This window comes from Oncorhynchus nerka, linkage group LG21 (genome assembly GCF_034236695.1).
Source record: "Oncorhynchus nerka isolate Pitt River linkage group LG21, Oner_Uvic_2.0, whole genome shotgun sequence".
NCBI classification, from domain to species: domain Eukaryota; kingdom Metazoa; phylum Chordata; class Actinopteri; order Salmoniformes; family Salmonidae; genus Oncorhynchus; species Oncorhynchus nerka.
The window spans coordinates 1,017,148-1,037,861 of record NC_088416.1 but is presented as its reverse complement, the minus strand read 5'-3'; the positions used below and the strand labels follow the sequence as shown (position 1 = coordinate 1,037,861).

General features: G+C 42.9%; 1 protein-coding gene across 1 annotated transcript in view; it reads left to right on the top strand.

Moving 5' to 3' along the window:
- The window catches only part of LOC115123710 (xylosyltransferase 1-like), a 182,230-nt gene that overhangs the window by 120,732 nt on the left and 40,784 nt on the right, over positions 1 to 20,714 (top strand). Inside the window, exons 4-5 of the mRNA XM_065006175.1 lie at positions 4,575 to 4,777; positions 16,989 to 17,069. Of these exons, the coding sequence (XP_064862247.1) occupies positions 4,575 to 4,777; positions 16,989 to 17,069 (284 nt within the window). The remainder of the gene's footprint in view (positions 1 to 4,574; positions 4,778 to 16,988; positions 17,070 to 20,714) is intronic.

Sequence of the window (20,714 nt, the reverse complement as noted above, 5' to 3'; positions counted from 1 at the left end):
ACATATAGACCAGACTATAGACTATAGACTACCATCTACCACCTCACACTACTACTATATACATATAGGCCAGACTATAGACTATAGACTACAATCTACCACCTCACACTACTACTATATACATATAGACCAGGTAAGACTATAGACTACCATCTACCACCTCACAATACTACTATATACATATAGACCAGACTATAGACTACCATCTACCACCTTCCATACTACTATATACATATAGACCAGCCTATAGACTACCATCTACCACCTCCCATACTACTATATACATATAGACCAGACTATAGACTACCATCTACCACCTCCCATACTACTATATACATATAGACTAGTCTATAGACTACCATCTACCACCTCCCATACTACTATATACATATAGACCAGCCTATAGACTATAGACTACCATCTACCACCTCCCATACTACTATATACATATAGACCAGCCTATAGACTACCATATACCACCTCACACTACTACTATATACATATAGACCAGACTATAGACTACCATCTACCACCTCACACTACTACTATATACATATAGACCAGGTAAGACTATAGACTACCATATACCACCTCACACTACTACTATATACATATAGACCAGACTATAGACTACCATCTACCCCCTCACACTACTACTATATACATATAGACCAGGTAAAACTATAGACTACCATCTACCACCTCACACTACTACTATATACATATAGACCAGCCTATAGACTATAGACTACCATCTACCACCTCACACTACTACTATATACATATAGACCAGGTAAGACTATAGACTACCATCTACCACCTCACACTACTACTATATACATATAGACCAGGTAAGACTATAGACTACCATCTACCACCTCACACTACTACTATATACATATAGACCAGACTATAGACTACCATCTACCACCTCACACCACTACTATATACATATAGACCAGACTATAGACTACCATCTACCACCTCTTACTACTACTATATACATATAGACCAGACTATAGACTACCATCTACCACCTCACACTACTACTATATACATATAGACCAGGTAAGACTATAGACTATAATCTACCACCTCCCATACTACTATATGCATATAGACCAGCCTATAGACTACCATCTACCACCTCACACCACTACTATATACATATAGACCAGACTATAGACTACCATCTACCACCTCTTACTACTACTATATACATATAGACCAGACTATAGACTATAGACTACCATCTACCACCTCACACTACTACTATATACATATAGGCCAGACTATAGACTACCATCTACCACCTCCCATACTACTATATACATATAGACTAGACTATAGACTACCATCTACCACCTCCCATACTACTATATACATATAGACCAGCCTATAGACTATAGACTACCATCTACCACCTCCCATACTACTATATACATATAGACCAGCCTATAGACTACCATCTACCGCCTCCCATACTACTATATACATATAGACCAGACTATAGACTACCAACTACCACCTCCCATACTACTATATACATATAAACCAGCCTATAGACTATAGACTACCATCTACCACCTCCCATACTACTATATACATATAGACCAGCCTATAGACTATAGACTACCATCTACCACCTCCCATACTACTATATACATATAGACCAGACTATAGACTACCATATACCACCTCACACTACTACTATATACATATAGACCAGACTATAGACTACCATCTACCACCTCTTACTACTACTATATACATATAGACCAGACTATAGACTATAGACTACCATCTACCACCTCACACTACTACTATATACATATAGGCCAGACTATAGACTATAGACTACAATCTACCACCTCACACTACTACTATATACATATAGACCAGGTAAGACTATAGACTACCATCTACCACCTCACAATACTACTATATACATATAGACCAGACTATAGACTACCATCTACCACCTTCCATACTACTATATACATATAGACCAGACTATAGACTATAATCTACCACCTCCCATACTACTATATACATATAGACCAGCCTATAGACTATAGACTACCATCTACCACCTCCCATACTACTATATACATATAGACCACCCTATAGACTACCATCTACCACCTCCCATACTACTATATACATATAGACTAGACTATAGACTACCATCTACCACCTCCCATACTACTATATACATATAGACCAGCCTATAGACTATAGACTACCATCTACCACCTCCCATACTACTATATACATATAGACCAGCCTATAGACTACCATCTACCACCTCCCATACTACTATATAGATATAGACCAGACTATAGACTACCATCTACCACCTCCCATACTACTATATACATATAAACCAGCCTATAGACTATAGACTACCATCTACCACCTCCCATACTACTATATACATATAGACCAGCCTATAGACTATAGACTACCATCTACCACCTCCCATACTACTATATACATATAGACCAGACTATAGACTACCATATACCACCTCACACTACTACTATATACATATAGACCAGACTATAGACTACCATCTACCACCTCACACTACTAACATATACATATAGACCAGGTAAGACTATAAACTACCATCTTCCACCTCACACTAATACTATATACATATAGACCAGGTAAGACTATAGACTACCATCTACCACCTCACACTACTACTATATACATATAGACCAGGTAAGACTATAGACTACCATCTACCACCTCACACTACTACTATATACATATAGACCAGGTAAGACTATAGACTACCATCTACCACCTCACACTACTACTATATACATATAGACCAGGTAAGACTATAGACTACCATCTACCACCTCACACTACTACTATATACATATAGACCAGGTAAGACTATAAACTACCATCTACCACCTCACACTACTACTATATACATATAGACCTGGTAAGACTATAGACTACCATCTACCACCTCACACTACTACTATATACATATAGACCAGGTAAGACTATAGACTACCATCTACCACCTCACACTACTACTATATACATATAGACCAGACTATAGACTACCATCTACCACCTCACACTACTACTATATACATATAGACCAGACTATAGACTACCATCTACCACCTCACACTACTACTATATACATATAGACCAGGTAAGACTATAGACTATAATCTACCACCTCCCATACTACTATATGCATATAGACCAGCCTATAGACTACCATCTACCACCTCACACTACTACTATATACATATAGACCAGGTAAGACACTTTTTAACCTCATGTAGGTTTCTCCGATCAAATAGCCTAACCTAAATGTGGCTCAATGACACAAAAAAGGAGTTGTCATGTTAAGAAACGACATATCCTAAGAACTGGACAGGCCAAAGTAAGATGGGCAATATGGAATCACAACTGTTGTCCAGGAGTTTCACCACATTGTCGTGGTCAGCGGTTTGTACGTTTGTATCCGTCCCTTTTTGACAAGCCGATCACGTTGAAAAAGAAACACTTCTGCATTTCCCGCTGTGTAAACACATTGCAAATAGGTTGGTGACAACTCCTGATGAAGTTGGGACGCTACTAGCTGAAATTCAGAGCATAAATAGCCAAATTGATTCGTCACAGGATTCAGGACTAATAAAGCCAATGCGACAGCCTGTTTTACTAACTGTGGTTCTACCACATTCATCAAATTCCATTGCTGGCCGACATGGTAGGCTACACCCCAGTAAGCACGAGCCCTTGTCTTTTGGACCTGTCCGGATGTCATTTTTTGGTGTTCAACAAATGTTATTTTACCTCTATGTAACTAGGTAAGTCAGTTAAGAACAGATTCTTATTTTCAATGATGGCCTAGGAACAGTGGGTTAACTGCCTCGCTCAGGGGCAGAACGACAGATTTTTACCTTGTCAGCTTAGGGATTTGATCTTGCAACCTTCTGGTTACTAGTCCAACGCTCTAACCACTAGGCTACCTGCCAGCCCATTACGGTAGGCTTACCACATAGATGGGCATTCATAAAATTCCATTTCAGGCAACACTGTAGGCTACACCTCGGTAATCATAGACCGATGCAGACCCCTTTTGGACATATTTTTGGGGTGCAGTTCCGGACCAGCCTTGACTTCCACAGACTTTGGTTTTTGGTCCTGTCCGGATCACCAATCATAGACGTCTATTTTCTGGTCTTGCCTATGGTGGCAGAACGTCAAGGACCAGCCCTGGAATCAAGTGTGCTAGACAGTATCTCTCAAGGAACAGGGTTGGAGAGCCCTGGATACCATTATCCTATCCTACGTAGGATATTGTCTAAAACCAGCGGTGTCCAACTCATTCCATGGAGGGCCTAGTGTCTGCTGATTTTTGGGTTTTCCTTTCAATTAAGACCTAGATAACCAGGTGAGGGGAGTTCCTTACTAACCAGTGACCTTAATTCATCAATCAAGTCCACGGGTGTAGAAAAAACCTGCAGACATTTGGCCCTCCGTGGAATGAGTTTTGAAACATTTTAAACTCTTCCTCTTCTCTCCCCCTCCAGCGCTCCAACTACCTTCACAGACAGGTGCAGGCCCTGGCCTCCCAGTACCCCAACGTGAGGGTGACACCCTGGAGGATGGCTACCATCTGGGGCGGTGCCAGCCTGCTCACCATGTACCTCCGCAGCATGGCAGACCTCATCACCATGACCGACTGGAGCTGGGACTTCTTCATCAACCTCAGCGCTGCAGACTACCCCATCAGGTGACTGGGGTGGAGGTGACAGGGGGGTAGGGGGTGAGGGTTAGGATGGTGGGGGTAGAGGCTAGCAGCATGTCAGACCTCATCACCATGACCGACTGGAGCTGGGACTTCTTCATCAACCTCAGCGCTGCAGACTACCCCATCAGGTGACTGGGGTGGAGGTGACAGGGGGTAGGGGGTGAGGGTTAGGATGGTGGGGGTAGAGGCTAGCAGCATGGCAGACCTCATCACCATGACCGACTGGAGCTGGGACTTCTTCATCAACCTCAGCGCTGCAGACTACCCCATCAGGTGACTGGGGTGGAGGTGACAGGGGGGTAGGGGGTGAGGGTTAGGATGGTGGGGGGTAGAGGCTAGCAGCATGGCAGACCTCATCACCATGACCGACTGGAGCTGGGACTTCTTCATCAACCTCAGCGCTGCAGACTACCCCATCAGGTGACTGGGGTGGAGGTGACAGGGGGTAGGGGTGAGGGTTAGGATGGTGGGGGGTAGAGGCTAGCAGCATGGCAGACCTCATCACCATGACCGACTGGAGCTGGGACTTCTTCATCAACCTCAGCGCTGCAGACTACCCCATCAGGTGACTGGGGTGGAGGTGACAGGGGGGTAGGGGGTGAGGGTTAGAGGCTAGCAGCATGGCAGACCTCATCACCATGACCGACTGGAGCTGGGACTTCTTCATCAACCTCAGCGCTGCAGACTACCCCATCAGGTGACTGGGGTGGAGGTGACAGGGGGGTAGGGGGTGAGGGTTAGGATGGTGGGGGGTAGAGGCTAGCAGCATGGCAGACCTCATCACCATGACCGACTGGAGCTGGGACTTCTTCATTAACTTCAGCGCTGCAGACTACCCCATCAGGTGACTTGGGTGGAGGAGCAAGATTTTCCAGATAGTTGACCTGCTGTGCATTCGGAAAGTATTCAAGACCCCTTGACTTCCACATTTTGTTACGTTACAGCCTTATTCTAAAATGGGTTAAATAAAAAGAATGTCCTCATCAGCCTAGACACAATACCCCATAATGACGAAGTAAAAACAGGTGTAGACATTTTTGTTAATTTATCACAAATAAAAATCAGAAATACCTTATTTACATAAGTATTCAGACCTTTTGCTATGAAACTAAATATTTAGCTCAGGTGCATCCTGTTTCCATTGATCATCCTTGACATGTTTCTACAACTCCATTGGACATGATTTAGAAAGACACACACCTGTCTATATAAGGTCCCACAGTTAATAGTGCATGTCAGAGCAAAAACCAAGACATGATGTCAAAGGAATAGATGAACAGAGCAAAGTATAGAGAGATCCTTGATGAAAACCTGCTCCAGAGCGCTCAGGACCTCAGACTGGGGCCGAAGGTTCGCCTTCCAACAGGACAACGACCCTAAGCACACAGCCAAGACAATGCAGGAGTGGCTTCAGGACAAGTGTCTGAATGTCCTTGAGTGGCCCAGCCAGAGCCCAGACTTGAACCCAATTGAACATCTCTGGAGAGACCTGAAAATAGCTGTGCAGCGACGCTCCCCATCCAACCGGACAGAGAGGATCTGCAGAGAAAAATGGGAAAAACTCCCCAAATACAGGTGTGCCAAGCTTGTAGTGTCATACCCAAGACGACATGAAGTTGTAACCGCTGCCAAATGTGCTACAACAAAGTACTGAGTAAAGGGTCTGAATACTGAATACTTTTGCAAAAATGTCTATAAACCTGTTTTTGCTTTTTTATTATGGGGTATTGTGTGTAGATTGATGGGGGGGGGAAATGTCATCCTTTTTAGAATAAGGCTGTAACGTAACAAAATGTGGAAAAAGTCAAGGGGTCTGAATACTTTCCGAATGCTCTGTCTATGTTTAAGTACGGAAGGAACAGCAGCTGTGTTGACAGCAAATTGGTTTTAATGGAACGTCTTGGTGTTGCAGGATGTTTTGGGCCGCTTCTCCTTCGAAGCAGTCAAGCTGGTTAGGGTTGAGTGGCCAGGAGAAATACTACTTCACGTGCTCACGTCCCTGTGTGACCTGACATGAAAGGACTCTGACGTTACAGAACTGAACGCTTTGAACACCAGTTTGGTCGTGTTATGGATACAGTACCAAAAGCCATCTGAATAACTACCAGACAGTAGACACACAGCTATATAACCCCATAGGCCCTCAGGGAATCCATACTGTCACATTCACTGTACAACCACTGCAGACTTACAACAACGACCCGAGCTAAACAACTTAAATAGATCAATCACAGTAGATCTCCGGTTCTTCTTAAGGTGATTACAGATTTGTTCCCCCCGAACTCCAATCCCTCACCTGGCTTACTTACTCAGTTGAATAGGTTACATGATGAACTGATTGCATGTTAATTGCCCCTAGGTCAATATGTATTGACTTTCCAACGGGTGGTGTGTGTGTGTGTGTGTGTGTGTGTGTGTTTGTGTGTTTGTGTGCGTGTGTGTGTGTGTGTGTGTGTGTGTTTGTGTGCGTGCGTGTGTGTTTGTGTGCGTGCGTGTGTGTGTGCGTGCGTGTGTGTGTGTGTGTGTGGCACCGCCCCAGATGGTAGCCATCCTCCAGGTGCTTGGGACAGAGGCCACCTGTCTGTGGAGGTAGTTGGAATGCTGGAGGACAAGAGAAGAAGAGTTTAAAACTCATTCCACCGAGGGACGAGTGTCACACATACACACCATTGTGAACCTCAAGGTCATTAGTCCCTCATAGACTTCGATCACATACTTTCCCCAGATGGCCACCAGTTGCTGTAATCGCCATTGTGAAAAAGGAAACTGGACCTTGTGTGTCCAACACTTGGAGCCAAGATGGAAGGTATAAAGAAAGAAGTGGTTGCCCAGTGTTGTTTTATAGTCCAACACGTGTGGTTGGTTAATATACACGGTTTGTATACACAGGCTCAGGAGACACCTACTGTTTGTGTTCACTCTGTCAGGGAAATGTTCAGGGAAATATTTATGTTTCTGAAAGAGCTTACTTTTAGTCTGTTGCCATGTAGATATGTCCTTGTCGTAGATATTATGGGATAGTGTGCGAACGGTGAGAATAGTTCTGACTTTGATGCTCGATCATAAAAGTACAGTGTCTGTATTTTTGTCTGTCTGTCTATGTGCTCTCTATGTGTGAGTGTAACTGTGAGCCCGTGCTTTTTGTGTGTGTGCGTGTGTGTGCGTGCGTGCGCATAATGCCTTGTGTATGCCTGTCTTTGCATAATGTGGGTGTATGCTTGCGTCTGCCACTGTGTGAGTGGAAGTGTTTGTGGTGTGCTGATGAGCCGTTTCTTTCTTCCTGTCTGTCTCCTCTTCTTCTCTTCATTTGCATGGCGGTGATGTGGCGGAGGAAAGGGCTGACACTGGAGGTTTTTATAGGCCCATCAGGAGAGAGATGGAGGGAGAGGGAGTGATAGAAGAGATAGAAGAGAAGGGGGAACGAGAGGGGTTACACGTTGGCGTAGCAGACAGTAATATCTTCGCTTAGCAAGTGCTTTTTTGGACCACTTCTTGGATTTGACACAAGTTTCCTAATTTAGACCATATTTACATACATTAACCCACAACACTCTCGTCATCAATGCACTCCTGCTCATCTACAAGGCCGTACAGTGATACAATCCAAAAATAAGAACACTCTGTGACAGATTATACTTGCCTTGGGCAGCCCTCTTCAATTCAGTTCAATTCAACTGTCATGTGAGTGTAGAATGAAGCCAACCAGTCTATGCTACAGTCATAGTACCTCTAAAAGAAAAACCAGGCTATGACCCACCCTATGGTCATCTTCTCCACTGATACTGTGTAAGGAATGAAGGGACAATCCCTACAATATGCTACAGCCATAGAGCACCAATGCTATAAGGAGTGCAGGGTTAGCCCTGGTCTGCTGCTATGTTGGAATCAGTGTGTCTGTATAGGCTGAAGGCTGTAGGAGAGAAACAGGCATTATTCCCTGTCTAATTCTCTGATAATGTCCTCCCATCTGCATGGATGAGCCTGAAAGACCCAGCCCAAATACCCTCTCCCCCTCGCCCTAGTAGTGGTGTCTATGTGTCTGCCCGGGGGGCTGGTATGGAGGAGGGAGGGATAAGTTACATGGTTGTTTTGTCCCAGAGTGAGGATCTCTTTCCAGGCTTTTCTCTTCAAGACAGGCAGTGTTTATCCTCTTTTCTAACCCCCTGGTTTAAATGGAACCTTTATTTAACTAGGCAAGTCAGTTAAGAACAAATTCTTATTTACAATAACGATCTACACCGGCCAAACCCGGACGACGCTGGGCCAATTGTGCTTTGCCCTATGGGACTCCCAATCACGGCCTGTTGTGATACAGCCTGGAATCGTCTGTAATAACGCCTCTAGCACTGAGATGTAGTGTCTTAGAATGTTGCACCACTCGGGAGGCCTTTACCAAAGACTAATCAGCTGCTCTACTAAGACTGTCCAGCTGCTCTACTAAAGACTGTCCAGCTGCTCTACTAAAGACTAACCAGCTGCTCTACTAAGACTGTCCATCTGCTCTACTAAAGACTAACCAGCTGCTCTACTAAGACTGTCTAGCTGCTCTACTAAAGACTAACCAGCTGCTCTACTAAGACTGTACAGCTGCTCTACTAAAGACTGTCCAGCTGCTCTACTAAGACTATGCAGCTGCTCTACTAAGACTAACCAGCTGCTCTACTAAGACTGTCCAGCTGCTCTACTAAAGACTGTACAGCTGCTCTACTAAAGACTGTCCAGCTGCTCTACTAAAGACTAACCAGCTGCTCTACTAAGACTGTCCAGCTGCTCTACTAAAGACTAACCAGCTGCTCTGCTAAGACTGTCCAGCTGCTCTACTAAGACTGTCCAGCTGCTCTACTAAGACTATGCAGCTGCTCTACTAAGACTGTCCAGCTGCTCTACTAAAGACTAACCAGCTGCTCTACTAAGACTGTCCAGCTGCTCTACTAAAGACTGTCCAGCTGCTCTACTAAGACTGTCCAGCTGCTCTACTAAAGACTGTCCAGCTGCTCTACTAAGACTGTCCAGCTGCTCTACTAAAGACTGTCCAGCTGCTCTACTAAGACTATGCAGCTGCTCTACTAAGACTGTCCAGCTGCTCTACTAAAGACTGTCCAGCTGCTCTACTAAGACTGTCCAGCTGCTCTACTAAAGACTAACCAGCTGCTCTACTAAGACTGTCCAGCTGCTCTACTAAAGACTGTCCAGCTGCTCTACTAAAGACTGTCCAGCTGCTCTACTAAGACTGTCCAGCTGCTCTACTAAAGACTGTCCAGCTGCTCTACTAAGACTGTCCAGCTGCTCTACTAAAGACTAACCAGCTGCTCTACTAAGACTGTCCAGCTGCTCTACTAAAGACTGTCCAGCTGCTCTACTAAAGACTGTCCAGCTGCTCTACTAAAGACTAACCAGCTGCTCTACTAAGACTGTCCAGCTGCTCTACTAAAGACTGTCCAGCTGCTCTACTAAGACTATGCAGCTGCTCTACTAAGACTAACCAGCTGCTCTACTAAGACTGTCCAGCTGCTCTACTAAAGACTGTCCAGCTGCTCTACTAAAGACTAACCAGCTGCTCTACTAAGACTGTCCTGCTGCTCTACTAAAGACTAACCAGCTGCTCTACTAAGACTGTCCAGCTGCTATACTAAAGACTAACCAGCTGCTCCACTAAGACTGTCCAGCTACTCTACTAAGACTGTCCAGCTGCTCTACTAAGACTATGCAGCTGCTCTACTAAGACAGTCCAGCTGCTCTACTAAAGACTAACCAGCTGCTCTACTAAGACTGTCCAGCTGCTCTACTAAGACTGTCCAGCTGCTCTACAAAAGACTGTCCAGCTGCTCTACTAAGACTGTCCACCTGCTCTACTAAGACTGTCCAGCTGCTCTACTAAGACTATGCAGCTGTTCTACTAAGACTAACCAGCTGCTCTACTAAGACTGTCCAGCTGCTCTACTAAAGAATGTCCAGCTGCTCTACTAAGACTGTCCAGCTGCTCTACTAAGACTAACCAGCTGCTCTACTAAGACTATCCAGCTGCTCTACTAAGACTAACCAGCTGCTCTACTAAGACTGTCCAGCTGCTCTACTAAAGACTGTCCAGCTGCTCTACTAAAGACTAACCAGCTGCTCTACTAAGACTGTCCAGCTGCTCTACTAAGACTGTCCAGCTGCTCTACTAAAGACTGTCCAGCTGCTCTACTAAAGACTAACCAGCTGCTCTACTAAGACTGTCCAGCTGCTCTACTAAGACTATGCAGCTGCTCTACTAAGACTATCCAGCTGCTGTACTAAAGACTAACCAGCTGCTCTACTAAGACTGTCCAGCTGCTCTACTAAGACTGCCCAGCTGCTCTATTAAAGACTAACCAGCTGCTCTACTAAGACTGTCCAGCTGCTCTACTAAAGACTGTCCAGCTGCTCTACTAAGACTGCCCAGCTGCTCTGCTAAGACTGTCCAGCTGCTCTACTAAGACTATGCAGCTGCTCTACTAAGACTAACCAGCTGCTCTACTAAGACTGTCCATCTGCTCTACTAAAGACTGTCCAGCTGCTCTACTAAGACTGTCCAGCTGCTCTACTAATACTGTCCAGCTGCTCTACTAAGACTATCCATCTGCTCTACTAAGACTTTCCAGCTGCTCTACTAAAGACTGTCCAGCTGATTTACTAAAGACTATCCAGCTGCTCTACTAAGACTATACAGCTGCTTTACTAAAGACTATCCAGCTGCTTAACTAAAGACTATACAGCTGATTTACTAAAGACTATCCAGCTGTTTTACTAAAGACTATCCAGCTGATTTACTAAAGACTATCCAGCTGATTTACTAAAGACTATCCAGCTGATTTACTAAAGACTATCCAGCTGATTTTAGGAACCGTATACATGTTGACAAGAATTGCTATAGGTATGTAGTATAGACTCTCTCTCTCGCCCTCTGTTTGAGTTTGAGTTTATTTTTTATTTTTACAGGGACAGTGCACATTAATCAAAGTTTCAGTAAAAGTGCCGGTTTTAGCCAGCTGGCTAATTTTCAACCGCAGTCCCTGGGCAGGTTATTAAAAACAATTACAATATAGACAATAGCAACATAGAACAAGCAAGACATAGCAACATAGGACAAGCAAGACATAGCATACAGACAGAGCAACATAGGACAAGCAAAACGTAGCATACAGACAGAGCAACATAGAACAAAAAGCAGCAAGACAAAATTCATAAAAGCAACAAAGTGTTTCCACACCTCACAAGCTACAGACAACAGACAACATGGAAAGCGGCAACACACAGCTAGGGACCATGTTCACAAATCTGATTGACCTTTACCCATGTCTTCAAGCATTTTGTGAAAGTGTGATATGTGGTGCAGTTATGTGTGTCTGATGGCAGTGTATTCCAGACATGGGAAGCTCTCACAGAGAATGCAGATTTACTAAAGGTGCTTTTCGTTAGGGGAACTATACAGTCACCTCTCATGGCAGACCTTGTGGATCTGCTGCCATATGTCTGGGTTTTCTGTTTAACAAAAATATTGAGTGGAGGGGGAGCCAGGCCATTAAGGATCTTGAATACAAGACATGAGTCGGTGTATTGCACAAGATTTTCCCAACTCAAGAGCTCATGCTTTCTAAGGATGTGACAATGATGATGGCTATTGGGCTTCCTATCAAGCACTTTGAGAGCCTGTTTGTAGACAGACTGAATAGGTTTTAATGTTGTACAGCAAGCTTGGGCCCAACTAGTCAAGCAGTATGTTAAGTGGGGGAGTATCATAGAATTGAAGTACAGTTTTGCTACCTCTGTAGTCAAACAATTTCGTATAAATCGGAAATTAGCTAGGTTGAATTTGGTTATTTGAATTACCTTTTTCACATGCTTTTTAAAAGAGAGGTTGGAATCAAGTATGATGCCAAGGTACTTAAAATCGGATACCACCTGGAGCTTCTCCCCTGACACATAGACATGGTCAGTTGTAGGTTGTAACCCACCCAAACGTATATGCACAACTTTGATTCAGAAATAACTTGTGAAATGGACTTGCCAACTATTCAAGTGTGGTAAGAGCACAATAGTACAGTATAGTACAGTACATTACAATATATTACTGTATAGTACAGTATAGGCACCATACAGTACAGGTACTGTATAGTACAGTATAGTACAGTACAGTATAGGTACAGTATAGTACAGTACAGTATAGGTAAAGTATAGTACAGTATAGGTACAGTACAGTATAGGTACAGTATAGTGCAGTACAGTACAGTATAGGTACAGCACAGTATAGGTACAGTATAGTACAGTACAGTATATGTACAGTATAGTACAGTACAGTATAGGTAAAGTATAGTACAGTACAGTATAGGTACAGTACAGTATAGGTACAGTATAGTGCAGTACAGTATAGGTACAGCACAGTATAGGTCCAGTATAGTACAGTACAGTATAGGTACAGTATAGTACAGTACAGTATAGGTACAGTATAGTGCAGTACAGTACAGTATAGTGCAGTACAGTATAGTGCAGTACAGTATAGGTACAGTATAGTGCAGTACAGTATAGGTACAATATAGTGCAGTACAGTATAGGTACAGTATAGTGCAGTACAGTATAGTGCAGTACAGTATAGGTACAGTATAGTGCAGTACAGTATAGTACAGTACAGGTACAGTATAGTACAGTACAATATAGTGCAGTACAGTATAGGTACAGTATAGTGCAGTATAGTACAGTATAGGTGCAGTACAGTGTAGTACAGTATAGCACATTACAGTATATTACTGTATAGTACAGTATTGTTTAAAAAAATATATATATATTTTACCATTATTTATACAGGTTTTTTCTCATTGAGATAATATCTATTTTCCAAGAGAGTCCTGGTCCAATAGCAGCAGGGGGAACAACGTTTCAGACAAAACAACTTGCATACACTAACATAACATTAAACACAACTATAAACACACATACAGTACAACAATTACACATTACATTAAAAACACAAACATATTGAAATGTTCAGGAGAGAATTCCAGGACCACGGTGCTAAGTAACTAAAACTATTTCTACCATGACCTGTTCTAATTTTTGGTACTGTTAGAAGCAAATCAGAATGGGACCGTAATTTATATTTATTTACTGTCCTGACTAAAAAAGAACAGAGATGCAATGGCATTTTACCCAATATGGCCTTATAAATCAGTGTATACCAGTTTTTAAGCCTACTCAAGGGCAATGACGACCAGCAAACAGCGCTGTAGAGATCACAATGATATGTTAGACGTTTCTGATTTGGAATGAACCTGAGGGCTGCACGATACACTGAATCAAGTGCTCTCAGGGTAGTGGCTGAGGCCTGCATATATATAACATCACTAAAATCTAAAACCGACAGTAATGTACATCGTACCAGCTCCTTCCTGGCCTCAAAAGAAAAACATGCCTTATGCCGGTAATAAAATCCTATATATCCATATCAAGTTCTCTACATGCACAGTGAAGCTCAGCTTATCATCAACCCACACACCCAAATATTTGTACACTTTAACTTGCTCTATAGTATGTCCAGCCAATGTAGCAATGACATGACTGGTAACATGCCTGGCATTTGAAAATACCAGGCATTTTGTTTTACCTGAATTTAGAATAAGCTTTAAATCATACAGATTCTGTTGTATGATGTTAAATGCCCTTTGGGCATTTTCAAAAGCTAAAGATAAACTACTACAACTTGAATAAAGAACAGTATCATCTGCATAAAAATGAACATCCGCTGTTTCAATAAGATCCCCAATGTTGTTTATATACAAAACGAACAACAGTGGGCCCAAAATAGAACCTTGCGGAACACCTGAGCACACCACTATGGACTCAGATATACAACCATCCTCCATTACACATTGTGCACGATTTGATAGGTAATTTATAAACCAATCTAGAGCATGACCAGTAATTCCACATTTTATATACTGTACTATACTGTACTGTACTATACTATACGGTATAGGTACCGTATAGTATAGTACAGTACAGTATAGGTACAGTGTAGTATAGTACAGTATAGTACAGTATAGTACAGTATATGTACTGTACAGTACAGTATAGTACAGTACATTACTGTATAGTACAGTATAGGTACAGTATAGCACAGTACATTACAGTATTGTAAAGCATATTACAGTATAGTATAGGTACAGTATATTAGAGAATAGTACATTATAGTACAGTACATGCACAGTATAGTATAGTAAAGTATGTTTTGCTAAGAGTGCGCAATTAGGGCATATGCCAACAGGGTAGCAGGGTTTTTTTTATGGTTCTGGTATAAGGGTGGCTGCAAGGCTGTGATATGGGCTTGGCTGGTAATTCTGTGGTACTGGCTACGGTGGCTGTGTGTGTGAATGCCATCCAGCCAGACAGATAGTAACAGAGAGACAGAGACTGCACCCTGGGGGCAGACAGTCAGTCAGCAAACCAGCCAGACCCACTGGACAGACTGTGTGACTACTCAGGCACAATGGCACAGCTCTGGCAAATCTATGCTGTGACCTGGATTTCCCCCCACTGTGCTATGCTCTGTGTGTGTTGTCTGTGTTTGTGTGCGTGCGTTCTCCTATACAACATCAGTGTGTGTGTGTGTGTGCGTGTGTGTGCGTGCGTGCGTGTGTTCTGCTACACAACATCTGTGTGTGTGTGTGTGTGTGTGTGTGTGTGCGTGCGTGTGTGTTCCACTACATCTACTAAGTAAAGCCTTGGGGCTGTGAAATTGCTCCTTCATCAGTAAATGGCATCAATATGCATCCCTTCAGCCTGCGCTAGCCCAGCTTTGTTAGGAGAGTTTAGGCTCTTTTAGAAAGGAAAACTGAGCTGTCATCTAAAGGCCCAGACAGCCTCCCCCTACCCTGCTTTACACTCTGCAGACATCTGTGTTGTTGAGAATACCTTTGACTGTGGTAATGATGGCTTGCACTGCAGAGGAGAAGATTTTAGCCTGGCTGGGCTGCGTAGAATGGGTTAGACTCCACTGGACTGCTGTATTGTATAGTGCCTGTGGGGTTGGTTATTGAGCCAACTGTTAAATGGATGTTATGTTTACTGTCTTTGTACTTAGGGTTTGTTGTTTTCCTGACCAACTGTCCTGGAAAGCCCTGGGCCCTGATCACAGTGGATAGTTAAATAATACATGATCAAATGTTCCGTTAAAGCAATAGTTCACCCCAAAATCAAACTGAGCATAAAAGTGAGTGGCGGTTGTGTCACGGTCGTTTAAAGATGGATTGGGACAAAGGGCAGCGTGGTAGGCGTACATTTATTTAAATGACACCAAAAAACCAACAAAATACGAATGTAAAGCTGCATGCAGTGCAGAAAGCAACTACACACAATCAAGATCCCGTCACGGCTTTCTTCCTGGGAAGGAGAGGCGGACCAAAATGCAGCGTGGTTATAGTTCATGGTTCTTCGATCAGAAAACTAAAACCTGAACAAACTACAAAACAATAAAAACAAGACAGGAAACAATCACCCACAAAATACCCAAAGAATATGGCTGCCTAAATATGGCTCCCAATCAGAGACAACAATAAACACCTGCCTCTGATTGAGAACCAATCTAGGCAACAATAGACTTACCTAGACAACTAAACTGAACACAACCCCATAAATCTACAAAAAACCCTAGACAGGACAAAACACATAAATCACCCATATCACACCCTGGCCTAACCAAAATAATAAAGAAAACAAAGATAACTAAGGCCAGGGCGTGACAGTGGGAAAGGGCTGCTTATTTATGATCCACAATCAGAGACAACGATAAACAGCTGCCTCTGATTGGGAACCATACTAGGCCAACAAAGAAATACAAATATAGATTTGCCCACCCAAGTCACACCCTGACCGAACCAAATAGAGAATTAAAAAGGCTCTCTAAGGTCAGGGCGTGACAAGTTGTATGAGTGAGAGTCCATGAAAATGGCTGGCATACTTGGGTTTTTATAGAGAACTATCCCTTTAACAACTATCCCTTTGTATCCTTGACAACCCTTGAAAAGTGCTGACAGGGTGTTGCCCAAGTGCTGTTGCCCTATCATATGGCATATGGTTTCTACCTCTCTCTCTTTAATTGGTTGGTAATTATGATCTTCCTGGCTGTCATTTCCACTGATTGGTTGGTTTCTAATAATCTCTTCCTGGTTGTCGTTAACAGAACCAACAGCCAGCTGGTGGCCTTCCTGTCCAAGTACAGAGACATGAACTTCATCAAGTCCCACGGCAGAGACAACGCCAGGTGAGATCTAACAAGCACACGCACACACACTGATAAATACACACCCACATACAGGTGCACGCACACACACACACTAGCATGATACAGACACATTAAAACACATTCACTTACTCGTATTCTCACTCATTCCCACCAGTGGCGGTCGGTGCCGTTTAAGATGAGGGAGAAAAAAATCATTTTTATGAGCATGGCCTTATATCTATTACAGCATATTAGATCGCTGTCATTTATATTCCATTCACCCAGTTCAATGTAACATTGATAGGTTTAGGTTACTAAATGATACCCCTATACCCATCATGAGGTTGCTACAACCTAGCCTATGAATGACAGTTTGCAACGTACAGTACCATTCATAAGTTTGGACACACTTACTTATTCCAGGGTTTTTCTTTATTTGTACTATTTTCTACATTGTAGAATAATAGTGAAGACATCAAAACTATGAAATAACACATATGGAATCTTGTAGTAAGCAAAACAGTGTTAAACAAATCAAAATATATTTTATATTTGAGATTCTTCAAGTAGCCACCCTTTGCCTTGATGACAGCTTTGAACACTCTTGGAGAGTGAGGGGCAGGTCGAGAAAGACATTTGAGTAATCAAGGCGACAGACAGTGACACATTCAATACCGCCTTGCACATTCTTGCCTGCATCTAGCTGATCTAGGGTGTAATCATTAGTCCAAACGGTTGAAAACAAGATTTTCTATTGGAAAAATTCAGGTAACGTTTTTCAACAGACTCGGTTCACTTTCATAGCAGCCACATACAAACAGCATGGTCACTTCCTTCTCATACCTACACGCTCTCCTCCTCTCACCTGTTCCCTTTGCTTGTGGACTTCAGTGCATCACACTGGTTGTGACCAGGCGACAAAACCTTTCCAAGCCAAACCTTCATAGCATAACCGTTAAACACAGCCTACATCGTTGTCACCATTTTAGCTAACGTCATAACTTAGTCAACATAGCTACTAAAACGAACGCGTTAGTAAACCCGCTACAATCATGCATTACTGTGTGTACAGTAATGTTTAGCAGTTTAGCAGTTACACCGGTGGCAATAAATGATTCAAACCAAACACTTACCTTGACTTGGAAAAGTTCCAGTGTTGGATAGCGATAGCCAGCTGGCTAACATGACAAAGGTTTCTGTACCAAATGTTAAGTTCTGCTTTTCTGATGTATCAAATACTTATGTCATGCAATATTTGGATTTTTGTCTTAGATTCCGTCTCTCACAGTTGAAGTGTACCTATGATAAAAGATTACAGACCTCGACATGCTTTGTAAGTAGGAAAACCTGCAAAAGAGGCAGTGTATCAAATAGTTGTTCTCCCCACTGTATGTGAAAGTGAAAAAAACACAATGAATAGCTAGCTCTCTCTCTCTTGCTTCTCCTTCATTTTTGAAGAAATCAATTTGTTCAAAACTTTTCAAATATTGTCTTTCTCTCTTTGAGTCAACTACTCACCACATTTTATGCAGTGCTAGCTAGCTGTAGCTTATGCTTTCAGCACTAGATTCATTCTCTGGTCCTTTAAATGAGTGGGACAACATATCAGTTCATACTGCAAAAGCTCTGATAAGTTGGAGGACGTCCTCCGGAAGTTGTCATAAGTAATGTGTCCATGGAAGGGGGTGAGAACCATGAGCCTCCTAGGTTTTGTATTGAAGTCAATGTACCGAGAGGAGAATGGAAGGTAGCTGTCCTCCGGCTACACCATGGTGCTTCCCTACAGAGTGCTGTTGAGGCTCCTGTAAACCTTCATTGCAAAACAGTCTGTTTTAAGATAAAACTATACTAAATATATTCATGTCACCAAATAATTTATTAAAAGGATCACTTTTAATATCTCACTATATCACTATTTAAATAAAATGAAATTCACTGAGGAGGAGGTCCTCCCCTTCCTCCTCTGATGAGCCTCCACTGTTACACACACACACACACACACCCTCCTTGCCCCAGCTCGGTGACTGAGTCATAATCCAATTAGGCTCCATCTGTAGCTTTATTAATTAACCTTCCCTTGTTGCCGTTGCGAGGTGCTGCCTGCCAGCCCTGCCCCCGGCCCGCTCCATGCCCTATCACGCTACTAAATAACATGCCAATCACTGGAACACACACACACACAAACACACACATACTGACACCAATCACAATCTGGCTGCCTGTCGTGCTGTGCCATGGCGTGTGTGTGTGCGTGTGTGTGCGTGTGCCAGGAGTTAGACAGGCTTGACTGAATAAAACCACTACTGGCATGAGATAGGATGGATAGTAGATTAATTAAGGTTGTTCCTATATACAGTGTAAAGAAAAAGTATGTGAACCCTTTGGAAATACCTGGATTTCTGCATAAATTGGTCCTAAAATTCATCTAGGTCACAACAATAGACAAACACAGTCTGCTTAAACTAATAACACACAAACAATTAAATGTTTTCATGTCTTTATTGAACACACTGTGTAAACTTTCACAGTGCAGGGTCGAAAAAGTTTGTGAACCCTTGGCCCTCCTTTGCAATAACCTGAACCAAACTTTTTCTGTAGTTGCAGATCACACCTGCCCAACGGTCAGGAGGAATTTTGGACCATTCCTCTTTACAAAACTGTTTCAGTTCAGCAATATTCTTGGGATGTCTGGTGTGAACTGCTCTCTTGAGGTCATGCCACAGCATCTCAATGGGGTTGAGGTCAGGACTCTGACTGGACCACTCCAGAAGGCTTATGTTCTTCTGTTGAAGCCATTCTGTTGTTGATTTACTTCTGTGTTTTGGGTCGTTGTCCTGTTGCATCACCCAACTTCTGTTGAGCTTCAATTGGCGGACAGATGGCCTAACCTGTGAAATGTCTTAATAAACTTGGGAATTAATTTTTCCGTCAATGATAGCAAGTTGTCCAGGCCCTGAGGCAGCAAAGCAGCCCCAAACCATGATGCTCCCTCCACCATACTTTACAGTTGGGATGAGGTTTTGATGTTGGTGTGCTGTGCCTTTTTTCCTCCACACATAGTGTTCAACTCAACTGTAGTTTCATCTGCCCACAGAATATTTAGCCTGTGGAACATCCAGGTGCACTTTTGCAAACTTCAGACGTGCAACAATGTTTATTTTGGACAGCAGTGGCTTCTTCCCTGGTGTCCTCCCATGAACACCTTCCTTGTTTAGTGTTTAACGTATCGTAGACTCGTCAACAGAGATGTTAGCATGTTCCAGAGATTTATGTAAGTCTATAGCGGACACTCTAGGATTCTTCTTAACCTCATTGAGCGTTCTGCGCTGTGCTCTTGCAGTCATCTTTGCAGGACGGACACTCCTAGGGAGAGTAGCAACAGTGCAGAACTTTCTCCATTTATAGACAGTTTGTCTTACCGTGGACTGATGAACATCAAGGCTTTTAGAGATACTTTTGTAGCTCTTTCCAGCTTTATGCAAGTCAACAATTCTTAATCTTAGGTCTTCTGAGATCTCTTTTGTTTGAGCCATGGTTCACATCAGGCAATGCTTCTGTGAATAGCAAACTCACATTTTGTGAGTGTTTTTTACAGGGCATCTCTAAGCAACATCTCCAATCTTGTCTCATTGATTGGACTGCAGGTTAGCTGACTCCTGACTCCAGTTATCTTTTGGAGAAGTC